Source organism: Lissotriton vulgaris, chromosome 7 (assembly GCF_964263255.1).
Source record: "Lissotriton vulgaris chromosome 7, aLisVul1.2, whole genome shotgun sequence".
NCBI classification, from domain to species: Eukaryota; Metazoa; Chordata; class Amphibia; order Caudata; family Salamandridae; genus Lissotriton; species Lissotriton vulgaris.
The window spans coordinates 1,350,829,486-1,350,847,850 of NC_141695.1; the positions used below are offsets into that span (position 1 = coordinate 1,350,829,486).

General features: G+C 45.9%; 1 protein-coding gene across 2 annotated transcripts in view; it reads right to left on the reverse strand.

Moving 5' to 3' along the window:
* Positions 1-8,846, reverse strand: part of VKORC1 (vitamin K epoxide reductase complex subunit 1) — a 33,699-nt gene extending 24,853 nt beyond the window's left edge. For both annotated transcript variants that reach the window (XR_015297595.1, XM_086932024.1), the window contains exons 1-2: positions 8,631-8,846; positions 5,785-5,894 (exon numbers count right to left, since the gene is read on the reverse strand). Coding sequence is in view for 1 of the 2 variants with exons in the window: in XM_086932024.1 (XP_086788150.1) it covers positions 5,785-5,894; positions 8,631-8,800 (280 nt within the window). In the remaining variant the exon portion in view is untranslated. The remainder of the gene's footprint in view (positions 1-5,784; positions 5,895-8,630) is intronic.
* Positions 8,847-18,365: the final 9,519 nt, after the last annotated feature.

The following is an 18,365-nucleotide window of genomic DNA, read 5'->3' on the forward strand; positions in this document are numbered from 1 at the left end:
TGCAGTGAGCAATCTTTTTTCTTTATTGTACCTTCGAGGAAGCGGCACACAGCATGACGTTTCGGCCTACACAGAGGCCTTGATCACATGACGCACGCTGGGAAACGGCAATATTTAAAGTGCTAGTGCTAAGTGGGAATACATTCCAATTGGTAGGTTTTATGGTCACATGATGCATCTACTTATAGATACTGACAACAGACTTTAAATTACCAATACATTTCGGGATAATCCCTGGCTAACGTCATGTTGTACTGGTGGATACTGTATCGGTAAAGTGCAAATGCAGATTCATGTATATACACAGTGTAAACAAAAATTACTGGATAAATCCAATTGTGCAAATCACATACGATGTGCAAAGTGCAATGTGCTACATGAAGGTCCTACTTAACACATGTATACTATATACACCATATACTCTGTACAAAAAGTCATGTATAACACCTAATTAATAAGTTAGTAAATACAAAAATATATCATAAATATGAAAATATATATATATGTTAAAACCATGACTTTACAGTGCATTGTAAATAAATGTACAAATAAGCACGACACCGTTCATTTGGGATGAGATCTAAAGTACACAAAATTAATTATATAGCATAAATGTTTTCGCTTTAATACCCAGATCGCAGCATCCCATTATAAATGCACAGAATTGTCTACACGAACACTGAGCCGGAAAGAAGACGGGCAGAGGAGATGTTGACCCCTCCCTAGGAAGAGAGGGGAAACCATCGCAGCCTCTGCCCTACTCCCATCCACTATGCTCATGAATTGCCTGGACTGACCAAAACCTAGAACCAGATGTACCAAAGTGAAAAGTGAGTAACAAGAAGATAAACATGTGCACTTTTTTTATGTGAAAATTTTTTCAAGCTTTTTTGTGACTTTGTGACATTGTTTTCTCCTACTCATGAACAGTAGATCAAGCTGATGGGTTCTTAAAAAAGTGAGCAAAGCTCTTAGTACATCTTAGTGCAACCTAAGCCTAGGCTGCACCCCACTTGTTAGAACCATCCAACCCTCTGATCTGTACAGTGTTGACGACACTAATCTCAATAGGAGGACAGACAAGTGCACCACTATTATCTATTCTGAAGCAACAACTGCTCAACAGGAGAGACAGATGACAGTATATGACAGTATGGAATTGTCATAGACACGTATAAAAATCTTCTGTAGAATTCAGTCCCCCCGGAGCTCGACAGTCCATATCCAGTATATACCTGGTTTCCAGCTTTCTAAGGGCACCGTCCCTATCACCTCCTCTCCTAAGAGGACCAACACAGTCGATCGCATAGTATCGCAATAAGGAACTGTTATTGTTATGATGTTCCTTGAAATGTCGGGCCACCGGATATGCAGGGTCACTAGTATTGATGGCCCTGATGTGTTGGAGTATCCTCTTGTGCACCTGCAGTTTGGTGCTGCCGACATAACGCAGGGCACACGGACACTCAAGCACATACACCACATATTCACTCTTGCATGTAAGCTGTTTAATCTTGCGTGCCTCAGGAGTGAATGGGATAGCGTACTCTGTTTTATTCAATCCATGCTGGCAAGCCTTGCAGGATGAACACTTCCTAAAGCCCCTACTTTTCCCTAACCAATTTTTGCTGGTTAGAACTTCTGGGCTAGACTTGACTAGGGCATTCTGCATAGAGTACGCTCGCCTATATGTGATGGAAGGGGTACTAGGTATTTTGTCCCCTATCACTGGGTCACATTTTACTAGATTCCAATGTTTGGAAATTATTTTCCCCAGCGCGGCCTGTTGCCTGTTAAAGGCCCAAATCAATCTGACTGGTTGATCATTGGAGGTGGTTGGCTTTTTGTGGACCTTAGGCTCAAGGGCCTGGCTGCGAGGGATAGCGTTGGCTTTAGCTATGGCTTTGTCCACTATTGCAGCCTGATAACCCCTAGCTAGGAATCTGGACCTACTAGCTTGCTGTGCCAGTTGGCACTGGGCTTCTGTGCTGCTTAACCGTCTTATACGCAGCATTTCTCATTACGGAATGCTACGTATAAGGTGAGCAGGATGATGGCTGCTGGCATGGAGGATCGTATTTCCTGCCGTCTCCTTGCGGTATAGCCTCGTTTCTAGACTAGTTGCTCCTGGTGTGACTGTCATGTCCAGAAAGTGCACCTGATCCCTACTGATGTTGGAGGTAAAGTGCAGATTATAGTCATTCTTGTTGATGAGATCAACAAAGTGTTCAGCCTCCTGACGAGTGCCCTTCCAGACAAGGAACACATCGTCAATATAACGATACCACCTAACAATAGATTGTCTGGAAATGTCAGCGTGCGTGCCATGGAGAACCTGCCTCTCCCAGTAGCCCATGTGAAGACAGGCATAACTGGGAGAGAAGCAGGCCCCCACAGCCACACCCCTGACCTGCTGGTAATATCTATTGTTAAACAAGAAAAAATTATGGTGTAAACAAAATGAAATCATTGACAGTAACATGCGGTTGTGGTCAGCCATGATAATGGGTCTCAGTCCTAGGTAGGATTCTATGGCTCTGAGTCCGTCTTGATGTTTAATGCTCGTATATAGAGACGTGACGTCTAGTGTGATGAGCCATAGATCCATACCCCACTCTATTTCCTGTATCTTTCTTACAAAATCATTGGAATCTTGCACATACGATGGTAACTCCTGCACAAATTCCTGTAAGAAAGAATCCACATAAATAGTAGTCTTCTCTAACAAGCCCCCACATGCTGCAATTATTGGTCTTCCCGGGGGCTTGTTTGAATTTTTGTGGATTTTAGGGATTAGGTAAAGGACTGGCGTGACTGGATGGTTGTTCTTAAGGTATTTCAGCTCATCCATGCTCAGTAGGCCAAAGGATCTCCACCCCATGAGCAAGGAATGGAAGTCTTCCTGAGCTTTTTTGACCAACGAAATGTCACTGTGTCTATAACAGTTCGGATCATTCAGTTGGGAGAGAGCTTCTTCAAGATATAGTTTTCGTGGCCACAAAACTATATTCCCTCCCTTATCAGCCTGTCTGACAATGACATTTTCGTTGGCCTGAATTTTTTGGATGAGGCGCATGTACTGATCATTTTGTGGATATCTTTTCCGTTTGGAGTTGAGCACTTTGGAGTGTCGTGACTTAATGTCTTTAACCACTGCATCGTGAAAAATGTCAAGATTGTCATAGATCATAACAGGTGTGAACGTTGAGCGCGGTTTAAAGGACGTTAATCCCCCCACCCCACTTGGCTCACCTCCAGATGTAGCTTGTGAAGATGACTGCTCCGATCTCAGAGATTCAAGGGCTTCCAGGCCTGGCAAATCACGGGCCTGCAATCCGTCTTCTGCAGCTTCAGCCCTTGTGACGCTGTTGCGGGTCTTACCTCCAGCAAAATGTTTTTGTAGCTTTATTTTGCGGACAAATCTATAAAGATCAATTCTTGTGTCCGCATAATTCAGATCGTGTGGCGGACAAAACGTAAGACCTTTAGACAGGATGTTAATCTCAGAATCAGACAGGACCATGTCAGTCAAGTTTACAACGGAGGGGGCAACGTCCTTCGCTCCAGATAGTAAGTTCACTTCCTGTTCCATCTTTTTGCACTTTTCTTTTTCCTCTTCTGTTGATTTGGCTCTTGCTCTGGATCTGGCCTTGCGACGTTGGTAGCGTTTTGCGTTGAGTTTTTTGTTCCTGGGCGTGACTGCGTTCTCGGGCGTAGGGTTCCTCGCCAGTCTTTCCTCACACAGTCCAGCTCCTCTGCTGGCGTGAGCTTTGTAAACCCCAATTGCCTTCCTGATTGGGCAGAGTTGGAGTCTGAGTCGCTGTTTACACTGGAACTCAGGTTGGACTCCGATGAGTCATCTTGTAAAGCTGTTCCCTGAGCCCTGTTGGAATGATCCGCGGAAATTGCAATTTTCTGGCCCCGTGAGGCTTTGATGGCATCATACTTTTTCGCAAAGGTGAAAATGCGACCTTCAGCATAGTCCGCCTTGTCACGTTGGAATTTCCAGGCTTTCCTTTTGCTGATGGATTCTTCCTCCTTCTGAATCCTTGCCATCATGTCCCCTCTAATTTTGTTGCATTCATTAGGACAGTCTGTACTGGCTGCTTCAATGACCAGGTTAAGCTCTTCAATCTTTGCTTCTGTTTTTAACCAGTCACTCTCCGCGTAGCGGACCAGTATTTGAACTAGTTTTCGTGATGATTCTAAGTTACAGTCTGCCCATTCACGGAGCATTTCCGGATCTGGATCCTCATAACTTGGGGCCAGCATGACCCGCAGGCCACGTGGTATCCTATTCACTTCGAGGTAGCGACTCAGTGAACGGTGCTCCCACCACTTGGAGAGTTCCCTTTTCATCAACTTCTCCAGTTTTTTAAAATGTTCACGAACGCTGACAACTTCCACCGCTGGTGCACTTGAGCTGGATGGTTCCGCTGACCCCCCGGCCGGGGAGTCATCAAACGCGTTAAGCGCTGCCTGTTCCCTCGCTTTTAATGCGTCTGCCGACATGCCGCTTCCTCTCAGTGATAATAGCGCGTGATGCGCACTCACAGCTGTGTTGGCGATCGCTGTAAAATACAAGCCGCCGTACAGCAGCGCACACTCTCTCCTCACCGGTGTTTTCTTCTCTGCGCCGCTTCGCTGGTCCCAACTGAAGAAACTCGGCCAAAGCAGAACGCTCGGCAGGCTCCGCGTCGGGTTCACTAGCAGTGCAGTGTTTGCAGTAACCGGGGGCAGGAACAATTACTCCCTACCGGGAGAGACAAGCGACTTCCGGGTCAACAGAGGTCTCGGCTTCCTGTAGTTCCGCCCAAGCGAGGGGAGGAGTCATCCAAATACCGGCGAAGCACACTGCCGGTTGGCAATATGGAACAATCCTCAGCTACCTCTCGCCCGGAGCCCAAATGCAGGAGACCGCTGCGCAGGAAGAAGGAAGGAGACCTCAGGTGCAGTGAGCAATCTTTTTTCTTTATTGTACCTTCGAGGAAGCGGCACACAGCATGACGTTTCGGCCTACACAGAGGCCTTGATCACATGACGCACGCTGGGAAACGGCAATATTTAAAGTGCTAGTGCTAAGTGGGAATACATTCCAATTGGTAGGTTTTATGGTCACATGAGGCATCTACTTATAGATACTGACAACAGACTTTAAATTACCAATACATTTCGGGATAATCCCTGGCTAACGTCATGTTGTACTGGTGGATACTGTATCGGTAAAGTGCAAATGCAAATTCATGTATATACACAGTGTAAACAAAAATATATATATATATAGTTTTTGCCGCAGTCTAATTTTCTTACATTGTGATAGCATCCATAATCCCCTCCAACAAGAAAAATACATTGCTACTCTACTGTAATAAGTTATTACTGTTACATTGCGATGTTACAATACCGAAGACAACGTGACAAGCAGTTACTACACTTCCAAACTTACATAACCTCGTTAAAGAAAGCAACATCAAGATGCAATGACAGTCCACAAACCAGATATCCCTCCTATCACGCATTGACTATAGCTTTGACCCTATACATTGCAATGCTGTATTTCAACTGGGTTCACACTACAACCACAACATATATACCTCAACATTCCTAACTCCAGCTCATTTTGAAAGTGACACAACTGCTTAAGAATCATTTTGCAACCAAATAAAAAGTGCATACTTGTGCTTCTTTTCACAATACATATTCCACATGCATTCTACTATGTCATATTTGGAGAAAAAAACTCTTACATTCAGGTTTGCGACATTATGCAATCAAAAATCATACCCAGTAATATCTGTAAACAGTAGAAGAGCACCCCAAAGACACTGTTAGGCTGGTTCACCAGACTATGCTGTCCAAAGATGTGTTCCAACAGGCCAAAGCCACGGCCCCACCTGATAACGAAAAAAAGTGACAGTTAAGAACACACAACAATAAGATTCACATTTAAGCACCTGTATAACTTGTACTAGATTGCAAGTTGTCCCATGGCAGGTGTCAACAATTCGTCCAACCCGATTTTTTAATTCCAGGGTTTGGAGTTGTTTTCCTACCAGAAATCCAGGCATATAAAAACCAGAAAGCAGGGTAAAAAAAAACAATATGAATTACTCACCATTGACATAGCTCAATTAGAAATCTCTGATTTGCTGTGTGCCATAACTCCTCCTGCTCCCCTTAAACCACCTTAATTTCTCCTGTTATTAATGGTTATTACAACTCCTGATGGAACACACTGTTATGAATCGCAATATACCCATATATAGGCCTGGGTAGTCTCCTAACCTTTTAACTACATTGACCACACCATTGTACTACATAACGTTTTTTGTGCTGACCTTTTACCTAGTTAGATGCTGCATAAATGTTGTGCGAGTTTCCCTGAAAACTAGCCTCATTTATTATGCATGAGGATTCTCAGAATCACAGCAGGATTACCATTGTCTGCATAATAACTGTGTGTAAGGTTTATCACTATTGTCATCCTCAGCCGATATGACACAGCAAGGTAGAACCCCTCAGGGTACGTTTTGGGTATACAAGCACCATATATTTGCTAGGGAGTGAGAGGAAAAAAGACTTCCATGCTGACAAGATGCTGAGGTTCCTGCACGCTGACACTCCAGCACTCAGTGGTCTGACATCCCTCACGGGGTGTCCATCTCGAGACCAAGACGGGGTCCTTCATTCTCTCACTTCTGGTAACAGGGTAGCCTTTATCCTAGGGGAGATTCTTGGCTACACACCTACATACACGCTAGGTACATGTAGTTAGCATTAGCATTGTAGGAGTACGCATTATTACTGTCAGGTATTTATATGCCTGCATATATTAATTTTTTTAGCACTATGGTAGAATCCTACCATCTATTTACTCTGTTTGTGCTTATAACAGTATACATCTGTTTCGGTCTTATGGTTGTTGCAGCACACATATTTTACACTCTAATAATGCTTGTTCAATAAATGCTTAGTGAAAACGTCCCTATCGGTTATTCTGTGCATCTCTCTGAGACAAAGCGAGCATGATTGACTGAGCGAAAAGTACTGTACTGTTTCCATGATCCCTAAGGGGTCAGGGTTGTCATGTGCGATAGTTGCCTGCAACAATTTTTTCTCCCTGGTAAGAGGGACACATAGTGGCACAGTGAGCTAGCTGGTCTACAAACGAACATAACCGGTGGGGGTGTCTGGAATCAGTTTGGACACCATCTCACAGTTTATGTTGTCTAAACGTGCAGATCCTATATAGATTTATAGGAACTACACGACAACATCTAGTACCCAGACTTTACCATGCAGCATCCAATATGATAACTATGGGTGATAGAGGGACGAGGGCGGCCTGGGAGAGAGATTTGGACGTCCCCTTAATGGACAAAACATGGTTCTACTGTTGTGAACAAACCAGATTAGTCTCAAACAAACAATCGACACAACCTACTACATTTTAAGTAACTACACCGATCATAATCCACCCCACACTTACTGTCCAAATTTGATCCCTTCAAACCCCACAAATGCCCTAAATGCACATCAGACCATGCTGACTTCATCCACTTAGCCTGGAACTGTGCACCTCTACTAGCATACTGGGAGGAAGTATTCCATTCCAAGTCTTTTCACGAATGGTGGAGACCGAGGTTGACCCTACTCCACTTACAGCCCTCCTGGGGTACGTTCTACCATCGCCAAAGGAAATCCAACAGTACACTGCCATCGCGCTGCTATTAGCTAAACGCCAAGCATCTTTTCATTGGGGAGCCAGCCACATCTCACCCTACAGTCAAACGCTGGATCAGGACTTAGTAAATTGTGATAGCACAAGCGATATTTATGCCTCACTTTAATCACTCACATACAGACCTAAAAACATTTGGCAGCCACTGAGATCATTTCTACAGATGTTTCCATTGGAAAAAGGAGACCACCCACCAGACTAATACACATTGCAAAGTGTGAGTAACATGTGAAACTGGCTATAACCGAGCTTTATACAATGTCCACCAACACAACCCTCACTCCTTCACTTACCCTCCACATATAACCCTCATAGTGTTAGAAACCGCACCAACCGATAAAATACATTCCCTCCCTGCGAATAGATACCTCGCTCTTTCGCATACTGTATACTCAGTACTATAGGCATCATGTATCTCTCCTTGTATATTCTAGTGTTGTAACATGAGAACGTTAATAATGTATTCTAATGCGCAACCACGGAATGGTAACTGAACCACTCTAGGATTTATGTATAACTCTACTTTTAATGAGACCATCATCTTTGTTTTCTGTTGTATTCTGTAAAACTCAATAAAAAATATTTAAAACAAAAAAAAAAATCTCTGATTTTACGTTAAGCCTCTCTAATCATATAAGTTTGAGCTACATGTTGCAGGTCAGTATCAAGTCATTTAAATAGGTTAACTGGTCAACTTTCCGTTGCCGATTGCTATACTAAGGTATTAACTTACATTATTTAGTACGATGAAACCTGTGCCTAGGCAGTGATAACAATTCAGGCAACCCTGTCGTATAATTTAGTCCAACTCCTGTCGCATAGGTCCACTTGGCCTGGCATTACCTTGCGGGATGAATTGACGAACGAGGGAGAAAGCATGTTCTTTTACCTGGACGTGAAAACCTTTGAACAGCTGATGGAAGGGTTGATGTCACACATCGCCCGGTAGCTCGCGTCACTCTCCTTCGAGGTTTCCACGTGGTATGCATAGACAGAGAGCACAATGCCCACGGTGCAGAGCAGAAGCCGGAGCTTCAGGTGCCAACTTGGCGCTTCCATGTTGCCAGCCTGGCTCTAGCAACAGTAGCACTCTAGGCTTGAAAATCGGGATATAGAAATAAGACTACAGAAGGTACTGGTCTGTAGCCATCTTGGATTGGGAATAGCTCTTTCAAGTTTGATTGAAAGTTTCATTCAATCCTTGGATAATGCTGGTTAATTGTAAATCTAAACATCATTTATTAGTGTAGTTCTTTCATTCAGAAGCAGTGCCTGGCTTACATGATCGGTATTGAATATGACCCTGAGAAAATGTTGTGATTCCCAAGTCAAGATGGAGGCTTTCCGCTGTTACTAGAGTATCAGAAATACAAGGCAAACTACGATTGGATTCCGGATCGTCCCTTTTGATTGGTTGAGGTTGATTTCAGGAATTGTGGGTAGCAGGAATGTCTGTCCAGCATTGGTTTTTGGTGACGAGGCAATAACAGACAGGGCGAAAGGGAACATTTAGTCATAGTGAAAAGAGGTGTGTGCCTTAGCGAGGGGGACCTGAAGGTAGAGGAAAGGATGATGCCGAATAACAACATCGAAATGGGCGAGAAGAGATAGAACATGGATTTGGTAAACAGGTAGATGGGAAAAGAAACCTTACCTAAAATACAGCACTGAAGGACCAAATATTAGAAAACGTAAATAATGTAGAAAATAAGAAATAAAAGCGAATCAAAGATGAAAATTAATGATGAACCATTGAACGGAAACGGGAAAACAAAAAAGTATGGAGACACAAAAAGGAAGCAAGCACTGGCAAAACCAATATGTCTATCATTGCAGATTGCAGAATAAGATGGTGTGATTGTTAGTTAGCATAGTCAATAAAAGTAAAAAGAAGAAAAGCGAATGTAGTGTAAAGAAGAGCAATCCAAGTAGAATAATTAAAGTAGTGGTTATTATAAGACAAGATACATCTTATCCTTCCAGCTTCTCCCTTCAACTGACTCCCAGCCCACCGTTCTGGAATCCTGCTGTAGAGCATCATCCAGTTACCATGGAACCAGATAGATGCACTTCACCCAGGATACCACATCTTCCCTCTTTACAACAGACAACAAATGAATGAGAGGAATAAATGTCAAAAAGTACTCGTCAAAATGTACACACATCTTCCCTCCTTGGATCAACCATCAATACATAAAAATAAAATAAAGCAAAATATGCATTAAAAACTGTAACACTATAATGCTAAAAAATATGATGAAAGGGGTGTCGTATAGCTACTTCTTTTCTACATACTGTGTTAAGTTAGCATGAGTTTATTAAATGTTTGCACGCCGTTTTCATTCTTGCTTCACTTTTGCACACATCACATAATTGTTCTTTTAGCTTTCAACCCAGACGAGCTTCGTGATTTACTAAAGAAATAATATGTTATGGCTCTGATATCAGTTTTGTTCTGCACTCTGTCTGCACAGTGAGTGCTGAAGGCTACACGGATAACTTAATCCAGTGTTGTTGTAAGGTCTGATCTTCGCACCCCTACAGACATAACACACATGCTGCTGCCAAAATCTGGCCCTAGGCGAGTTTTATATTGTTGTGCTGAACGCACAAAAACACACTTGATGTGCTTCGCATGCAGAGAGCTGGTGGAAGGTGATGCGATCCTCCTGCCACTGAGATTTTGAGGTATGGGCCCGCCCTGCTAAAACCCAAATGAGACCTTCATAGATATTAAATACTATGCTAAATAGGGAGGGTGTGAATTAGACGTTGTTAATTTCTATTCATTCCAGCATCTTAGTATGCTGTCTCCATTCGCCTTTTATGGACTAATAACTATGCTGATAATTTTGTTGCTTATAATATGTTTGCTAGTATTATACAAGATACTGCGTTTGAGAACCTTGCATTAGTAAATAAATATTTCAAACATGCACGTGTCCTCTTTTACTCCACGTTCTGGTTTGTGATGATTATATAACGAAAGAGTGTTCATGTGTTCCACGATTCCTGAGGTATTCTAAGTTCATGTTCTGGTCTGTCTAAGCATTGGGAGTTTGTTATGACCAATGAGACACTGTAGCTAGCTCGGTAAGGGGATTTTGGGTACTGAGGTGAGTTTTGGGCCATCCTAATTCACTGAGGTTCCAGGTCTCTATGCACAGTTCTGTAGGAGAACGGAATTCCCGCTACATGGCGCCCATACGTTGTTGGCCTTATATCATGACACTCGAGTAGTATATCATTCAATCCTTAACCCCTTCACTGACGTTTCCGGTAAACGGTGGTGTCGGAAAAACCTACCTATTTTTGAGATAGGTCTTTTCAAGCTTGATTCTTTCTAAAACGGTTTCCTTGAATTACTACCCAGTTGTGCTACAAAGTTTACTTTGTTTTTTCTAGTTCCTGTGCTGTCATGGCCCAACCCGTGGACATTCCGCAGCATAGTCGCATTGCGGTGCGAGATCATTTGCGGGCTTACAATGTACCTTTGGAGGGCTTGGCTGTGATTATGGTGGTGAGTGCGGAACATGCTTACCCTTACGAACTCTTTTATTCGTGGGTGACATTTCCGGCAGTGGACGCTAATTCAGGCGTATTCCACACATACACTCCCACGGTTGTACCTAATGAGTATACTCCGTACAGAGCACAGGAAGTACCTATTGATGTTTGGCAGCATGGAGTTTGGTTTGGTGGCGCCCTACCCCATTCTTTAACTGCTCCGAGGTTGGGTCCCTTGTCCATTCCAGGCGCTAGTTGGCCGGTTTTGGCTGGATTTACTCATCATCCTCTACACGGCAATTGTAATGTGGCTGAACTACGGCGACTACATGTAGTCGCGATTGCCGTGATTAGAGCCTTAGTGCATTACATGGGCGGCAATCTTCCGGGTGGAGCCCCGGGGGGTGCGGCGCTTCCGGCAGGGCAGGGTGGTTTGAAAATCAGTCCTGTCGTGGTGTTGGACCCGGCCTCGTGGCATGGTCCTCTCTGATCCCCCGCAACCCAAGGACTACCGGTGGGCCTGACCCCAGCCCGCCTAGAACTGTACACGACCCCTCTACTCCGGACCTGAGCCGATCTCCAGACCGCGTGCCTGCCACAGTGCACGTGTCCATCAGACTCCATGTTTGGCCACACCGGCTGGCCGGCCGCCTTCTTCCCTTTCGGCAGCTCGTGGCCGACCCTGGCCGCAGACAGGCGTGCGCGTCCGGCGCGCCCAGACCCGCCCGGGGGGCGAAGGACCCACCAAGTACCCAAAACCAAGACTTCAATCACACCTCCGGCCTCCTCCCGAGGAACTGGTTCCCCTCACACCTCTGGACTATCCCTGGGGGCTGGTTTCGTTCACACCTTTGGCCTCCTAGCGAGCTGGCTCCAAGCCTTGATGGGCGTCTGGGATCCCTTGGATGCACGGTCCAAAGCATCAAAGAACCAGCCGGCCAGACAATCGGCCGCCTGGCCCTCGGACCACCGGCCCCCTGCCTCTGAGGGTCCGGACATCAAAGGGCCCCTGAACTATAAGACAGCCTGCCTCCCATCCAGCCGGAAGTTGTATCCTGGACAAGAAAGCCCTGCCGATCTGATCGCGGCTGACCTTGAGGAGAACACACTCTGACCCGCTGAGCCCTGCTGACGCTGTCGCGGCTCATCCTTGAAGCTACGGAACTGAACTACCAAGCCCTGCTGACGCTGTCGCGGCTCATCCTCGAAGCTAGAGGAAGACTTGAACCATCGGAGCCCTGCTGACCTCGTCGCGGCCCACTCTTGTGAACAAGAGACTCTTGCTACCATCCTGAGCCCTGCTGACGCTGTCGCCGCTCCCCCTGAACGACGAACACTACGGTGCACTCCGGATCGAGCCCTGCTGTCCTCGTCACGGCTGGAGGAGTCCCCTGGTCCAGCGGGACCATCAGCGCTACCCTCACGACAACCTCGAACCGAAGTGAGTAGGACAGAAAGTACCATCGCCAGCCTCCGTACCCCCCAGTTCGAGGATTGAGAACTGTGCGCAGGGTACGCTACGTACTGGCTGGCCCTTTGAGACTGCCCCGCTTCCCCGTTCCCTTGTGTTACGAGACTTTCATGATCCCTCGATCGATGTATATTGATACCCTTTTTACCTTAATAAAGTTCATACTTGATAAAGATTTACGGTGTGGTGTCCGTTCGTAAGTGTGGTGTGCCGACAGTGTGTACGATCAGTCCTCCCCGGCGGAGACCATCCCTCGATAAGACTCGGCAGGAATTGTGGGAGAGGAGGGTCTCGGGTGGTTAGAAGAGCAGTCTTGACCCCTGAGGTCACCCCCTTCCAGCACGTGGTCAATGCTGTTATGGGAAAGAAGCATCAAGAAAAGGATGATTTTCCTTTCTGGCTTGCCGAGAAATTTGACCAGCTGGAAGCTGTATTTCCTAATACGACTCCTGGTGAAAAACACCGGATTCTTACCCTTAGTTTGCCGAAGGATTTGGCCCCTGAGCTCATTGACTGTGAGACCTGGGGGAAGACTTTTGCGGCGGTCTATGCTCGGTGCTACGGCACCCCGTCTATGTCCGTGCTGTCTTCGGTCCTTAAACGCGTTCAAGATGATCACGGACCGGAATCTGCAGTCGAGTTGGGCATGCGCCTGTGTGGCACCTTTGACGTAAATTGCGATCTGATCCTTGCTAATGTCAAGGGGGATGCAGTGAACTTTCAGGTTGCTAACGCGTTAGCGGTGCTTCCCGAGGCCGAGAAACCCCGACAGTTAGCGAAGATCATTGTGGCGGCTTACAAAACCGTGGGTCGCAATGCCAAGGGACTTAAGCCTTTTTCTGTTAAAGAGAAAAAGCAGCCCCAGGGACAAGCTTCGGAGGCTGAAGTTCAGCCCAAGTCCAAAAAACAAAATTGTCCTAAAAAACAAAAACAGGGAAAGCAACCCCAACAACAACAAACACAGGTTTCTCGTCCTGCGTCTCCGTTGCCTACGCAGTCGGAACGTGTTTATGACTTGCGCGACCGCGCGACGATTAAGACTCCTGATCTATTTCAGGCTTCTGACCAACGCTCTCCTCGTTCCTTTCAGGACTCATCGGCTCCGACGACCAGTGGTGGAGGGGGCGGCAGGGGTCGGGGTGGCCAACAAGGACGTTGTTATGGCTGGATTTTCTGAGTAGGTGGGATCAGCCCCTAGGGGCCCCTCCAACCCAGCCAGAACGTACTCACCTTCCCTCCTCAGGACTAACTATCCAGGCACCTGGTACATACCTGAGGATGGGGAACTCGCAATATACAAGCTCATATTATTAAAAACACCACTAAATCTATAGGGATACTAAGAATACTCACTGATTACTAGGGATATCCATACCCTACACCACACTTATATTCACATCAGTTGGTCTCGCGGCCACTCAGACCCAGACCGGTCTACCCTAGGGCAGATATTGCGCACAATCCGGTGCGACTACACATGGGCCTGCAGAACCCAATGCTCCCTTTTCCAAACGATCAACAATCCTGTCGATCTCCACGCTAGTTCAACCTCCTAGCGCTCTCACTTATTCAAGCCACAATCTTGTGGGTATCCACACTGGTCTCCCACCCAGTGTTCTCACTAACGCCGCATATCAACGACGACCACATTCCTATGAACACCTATACATATATATATATTGGGAAGTCTCTTCACTAAGGGTCTGCTACTACAATATTAGGAGTTAGCCAATTAATATTGTGTGTCTCCTATTCTTGGCATCATAGGTCCACTCACTCCCTATTTATGTGATCACCACTTACTTGATTGGGATTACTCATCCATTCATGTACCTAGTAACTACCTAGGAGCTTCATTTACCTGGATTGAGCAAAAGTAGGAGATACACGCCAGTTTGTTATAAACTGGGGGGTTATTTTATTACAACAATATAAACATTTACACAGAACTGACAAAGACTATAGGTAGAACACACTGCTGAAAGAGAAAAGATTAAACATAACAGGAACACTCCGCTGAAAGGGAAAAGATTAGCAATGCAAAAGCCTAGGGAATAAAGATAAGATTAAGATGCAAGTGTAAAGTAAATTAATATAACAGGAACGCCTTCACCTTATTAGTGTGTAGTCTTGTTCTAGCTGTCATCTGGGTTCCTCTCTCGTCTGTGCCTTGGCTCATCTCAGACTCCCTCTCACTCTCCTGCACTCTTGGGTACACCTCTGCGCTGATCACTCTGTCTCTGGACTCCTCTCCCCCACGCGAACTGTCTCCACCTTCCAGATTCAGTCTTAATGGTTCCTGCCGCTCTGATCACCGTTCATTCCACTAGCTTATTCACTCTGTCTCTGCGCCAATGTCCAATTAACTCCATCTGCTCCCATAGGTTAGTCCACGATCTCTCCTCCGTCTCTTCTAAAAGGCATTACTTCAGACTCCAGCTATTCACACCTCCTCCTGATAAGCAACTGCTTCTGACTGCTTCCTTCAGTTCCAGCTCACTATTCAACTCAGCTCTTCTCCAGCTTGAACCCTCTCTCTCTGCCAACTCCACTCCACTGCTTTCCACTCCTCCACCTTAACACGACCCTCTGGCTTCGCCACCTTCACTCGACTGCAACTCTACTCGACTGACTCTCTGCTTGACTCTCTGCTTGACTCTCTGCTTGACTCTCTGCTTGACTGACTAGCTCCGCCTCTGCACTTCACTGATATAGAATGCTGTTTCCTCATGGAAAGTTCCAGCCATCAGCCTGCCGCCCACCAGGTCTCTGCATCACCTCGCATCAAGGACACACACCCAGCCGGCCGGCCTTTTGTTGTGTCTTCTACACAGAGAATAATACAGCCTACCGATAAGGGCTGGCCCAGACCGGTTCTCTCCAAGTGAAAAACAGCCTTAACTATAAACTTTGCCTTTGCCCTGAAAAGCCTCTCAGCTTCATCAAGATGGAGTCCCTCTAGCTCTAGGCCTGTAGGCCTGAAAGGGGTGAAATGCTCCTTAGCTCTGTCAGAATACCTACATAAACCATACCAAGGTGTCTAATATGTCAAAGCCAATAGGCAATAGACAGGTTAAAGTCAAGAATAAAGGCATATTAAGCAGCTATCCTCTTCTAGGTCTGGAAAAAGGGCTTAAAAGGGCCAACACAGGCTAAGAATACCTATACTAGATGCGAGCAAGATTAATGATCTATATCACTGCTAAATAAAGCCAAAAACTCTGCCATTACAGACGTGACCAGCCCCGCCAGAGGAACGGTGCAGAAAAGCAGGAAGGCTCTACGCCTAGGAGACCACAGTTTGCCAAGAAGAAAGTCGCAGCCTTAACAGCGCATCGATATGCCCCAGATAGTGAGAACGCGGCTTCGGAATCTTACGTGGGCTCTGACCTTGCTGGACAGCGCGGCGGAGATTACCATAGTGAGAGAGGCGCTCCGTCCACTACTGAAGGTGACAGCGACTGATACTTATGTTGTCATTGAAACAGCTGATACCAGAGTTGCTCCCCCTGATAGACTTTTTGAAATTGTCCTGTTAATTGAAGGTGACATACAACGAACCATTAAAGGGGTATTTTGGGGAAATCTTTTGTCTACATATGACATTTTGCTTTCGGAGGCTGACTGGACCCCACCTTTTGTGCTCGCAGCTCCGCGAGGGGAGGAGGTAATCCTCCCCAGTTTCGCGAACACAGTCTCGAAAGAGGATGTGCTGCATTTTGCAGAAGAGTGGGCTCTGGCTCTGGCGCCGGCTGTGTACCGCAATCAGTGTGGTTGGGATAAATTGTCCCCAAGCCACGAGATACCTTTACGGTCTCAGCCGCAGCCTCAACCTCAATATCCTATAAGACGTGAAGCGAAAGCTTCCGTCGCGGCAATCCTTGAACAATTGGAATATCAAGGTGTAATTGAAACTTGTGTGTCACCGATGAATAACCCTCTTTTTACTGTAAACAAGCCTGACGGTTCATATCGTTTGGTTTTGGATTACCGGCATTTGAACGCGCATTGCTGTAACTGTGCAGTACAGAATACTCACGGCTCTGCTCTTGTGAATAGTCTTGTGCGTAAGCGGTTTAAAACCACGCTTGACATTTCCAATGGTTTTTATGCCCACAGATTGGACGGTCTAAGTTCCCAATGGACCTCCTTTACATGCGGCAGTGTGCAAAAAATGTTTCGGCGTCTCCCTATGGGCTATAAGAATAGTCCTGGGGTTTTTTCTGCCCGCATAGTCTCTCTTTTGGAGAGAATCGACCCGGATGCTTGTTCGTATGTGGATGACATATATCTCACAGAAGACGAACTTTGGGAGCATCTGTGCCGTGTGAACGGGATTATTTGTACCTTTGCAAACTTAGGATACAAATTCAACTTTGCAAAATCGCACATTGCAGAGTACACAGTGTTGTTTCTGGGCTACGAGCTTAACAATGAAGGAAAGGGATTGGCTCCTCACTTCCTGGAGAAATGCGCACAATTGCGCGCTCCGACAACACTGAAAAAATTACAATCTTTACTGGGCTTTTTGAATTTCGGTAGAACTTACATTCCGGAATATGCCCAGCGTATCAAGCCTTTGTATGCTTTGATACAACCATCTTTTTCCAAATCATGCTAGCTGCCTGAGCATTCGGCTATACTGCAGTCTTTGCAGGCTGATCTGCTCGCTTCTAAATTCTTACTGACTCGTGATAATCAGACCAACCTGGTGATAAGAATTATCCCTGGGACGGTGGGTTTCACGTACCTGACTTTTAATAAAGGAGACACAGTACCTATTGCTTACAAGTCACACTTGTACACTTCGGCTGAATTGCGCTTTTCCACTGTGGAGAAAGTTTTGACGGCTGTGCAGATGGCTATTCTTAAGGAACGTGCCCTGTCACAGGGAAAACGCATGTTGGTTGTTACCCCGTGTCCTGCCTTAGAGGCAGTCACAAAAGCCAGTGTACCTAATTCTAAAGCTTTTCACCCTCAGTGTATTCAATGGGCAGCATCCTTGACATCCCAGGATGTCACGTTTATTTTTGACGCCACATTAAGGTCGCAGGAGTACTTACAGTATGAATTCGTTCATCCAGCTCCTTTAGCAATGCGACCCCTGGGGGAGTTCCATTGCATCATTTACACCGATCGTTCGGCGCAGGTTGCGCATGGCTCTAAACACGCCTACGTTTCCGCATGCGCCATTGTGGTCGGTGCCATGGTGAACGATGAGTTCAAGTCCAGTGTCGTGCACACGCAGACACTCGGAGACTGCACTGCACAATTAGCAGAGCTTCGTGCTCTGATGCTTGCATTGGAGTACGCAGATCCTAGGGTGACTACTCTTATTGTAAGTGATTCTTACTACAGTGTCCAGTCTTACAATGAGAACTTGTTCTTTTGGATTCAGAATGAGTTTCGTGATTCCAAGGGTGGCACAATAAAACATAAAATGATCTGGGTCCGAGTGGCTGAGCTTAAAGAGCAGTTGCCACTTGTGTTTGTGATTCATACTCTCGGCCATCAGCGTGTGGGAGTCCAAGCTGTCGGTAATTCACTTGCTGATGAAGCAGCGAAGTCAGCAGTATCTAAATATTTAGTTGCAGCAGTTACACTGTCCAAAAGTAAAATAGATGATGACATCTTGGCGGCTGTTGC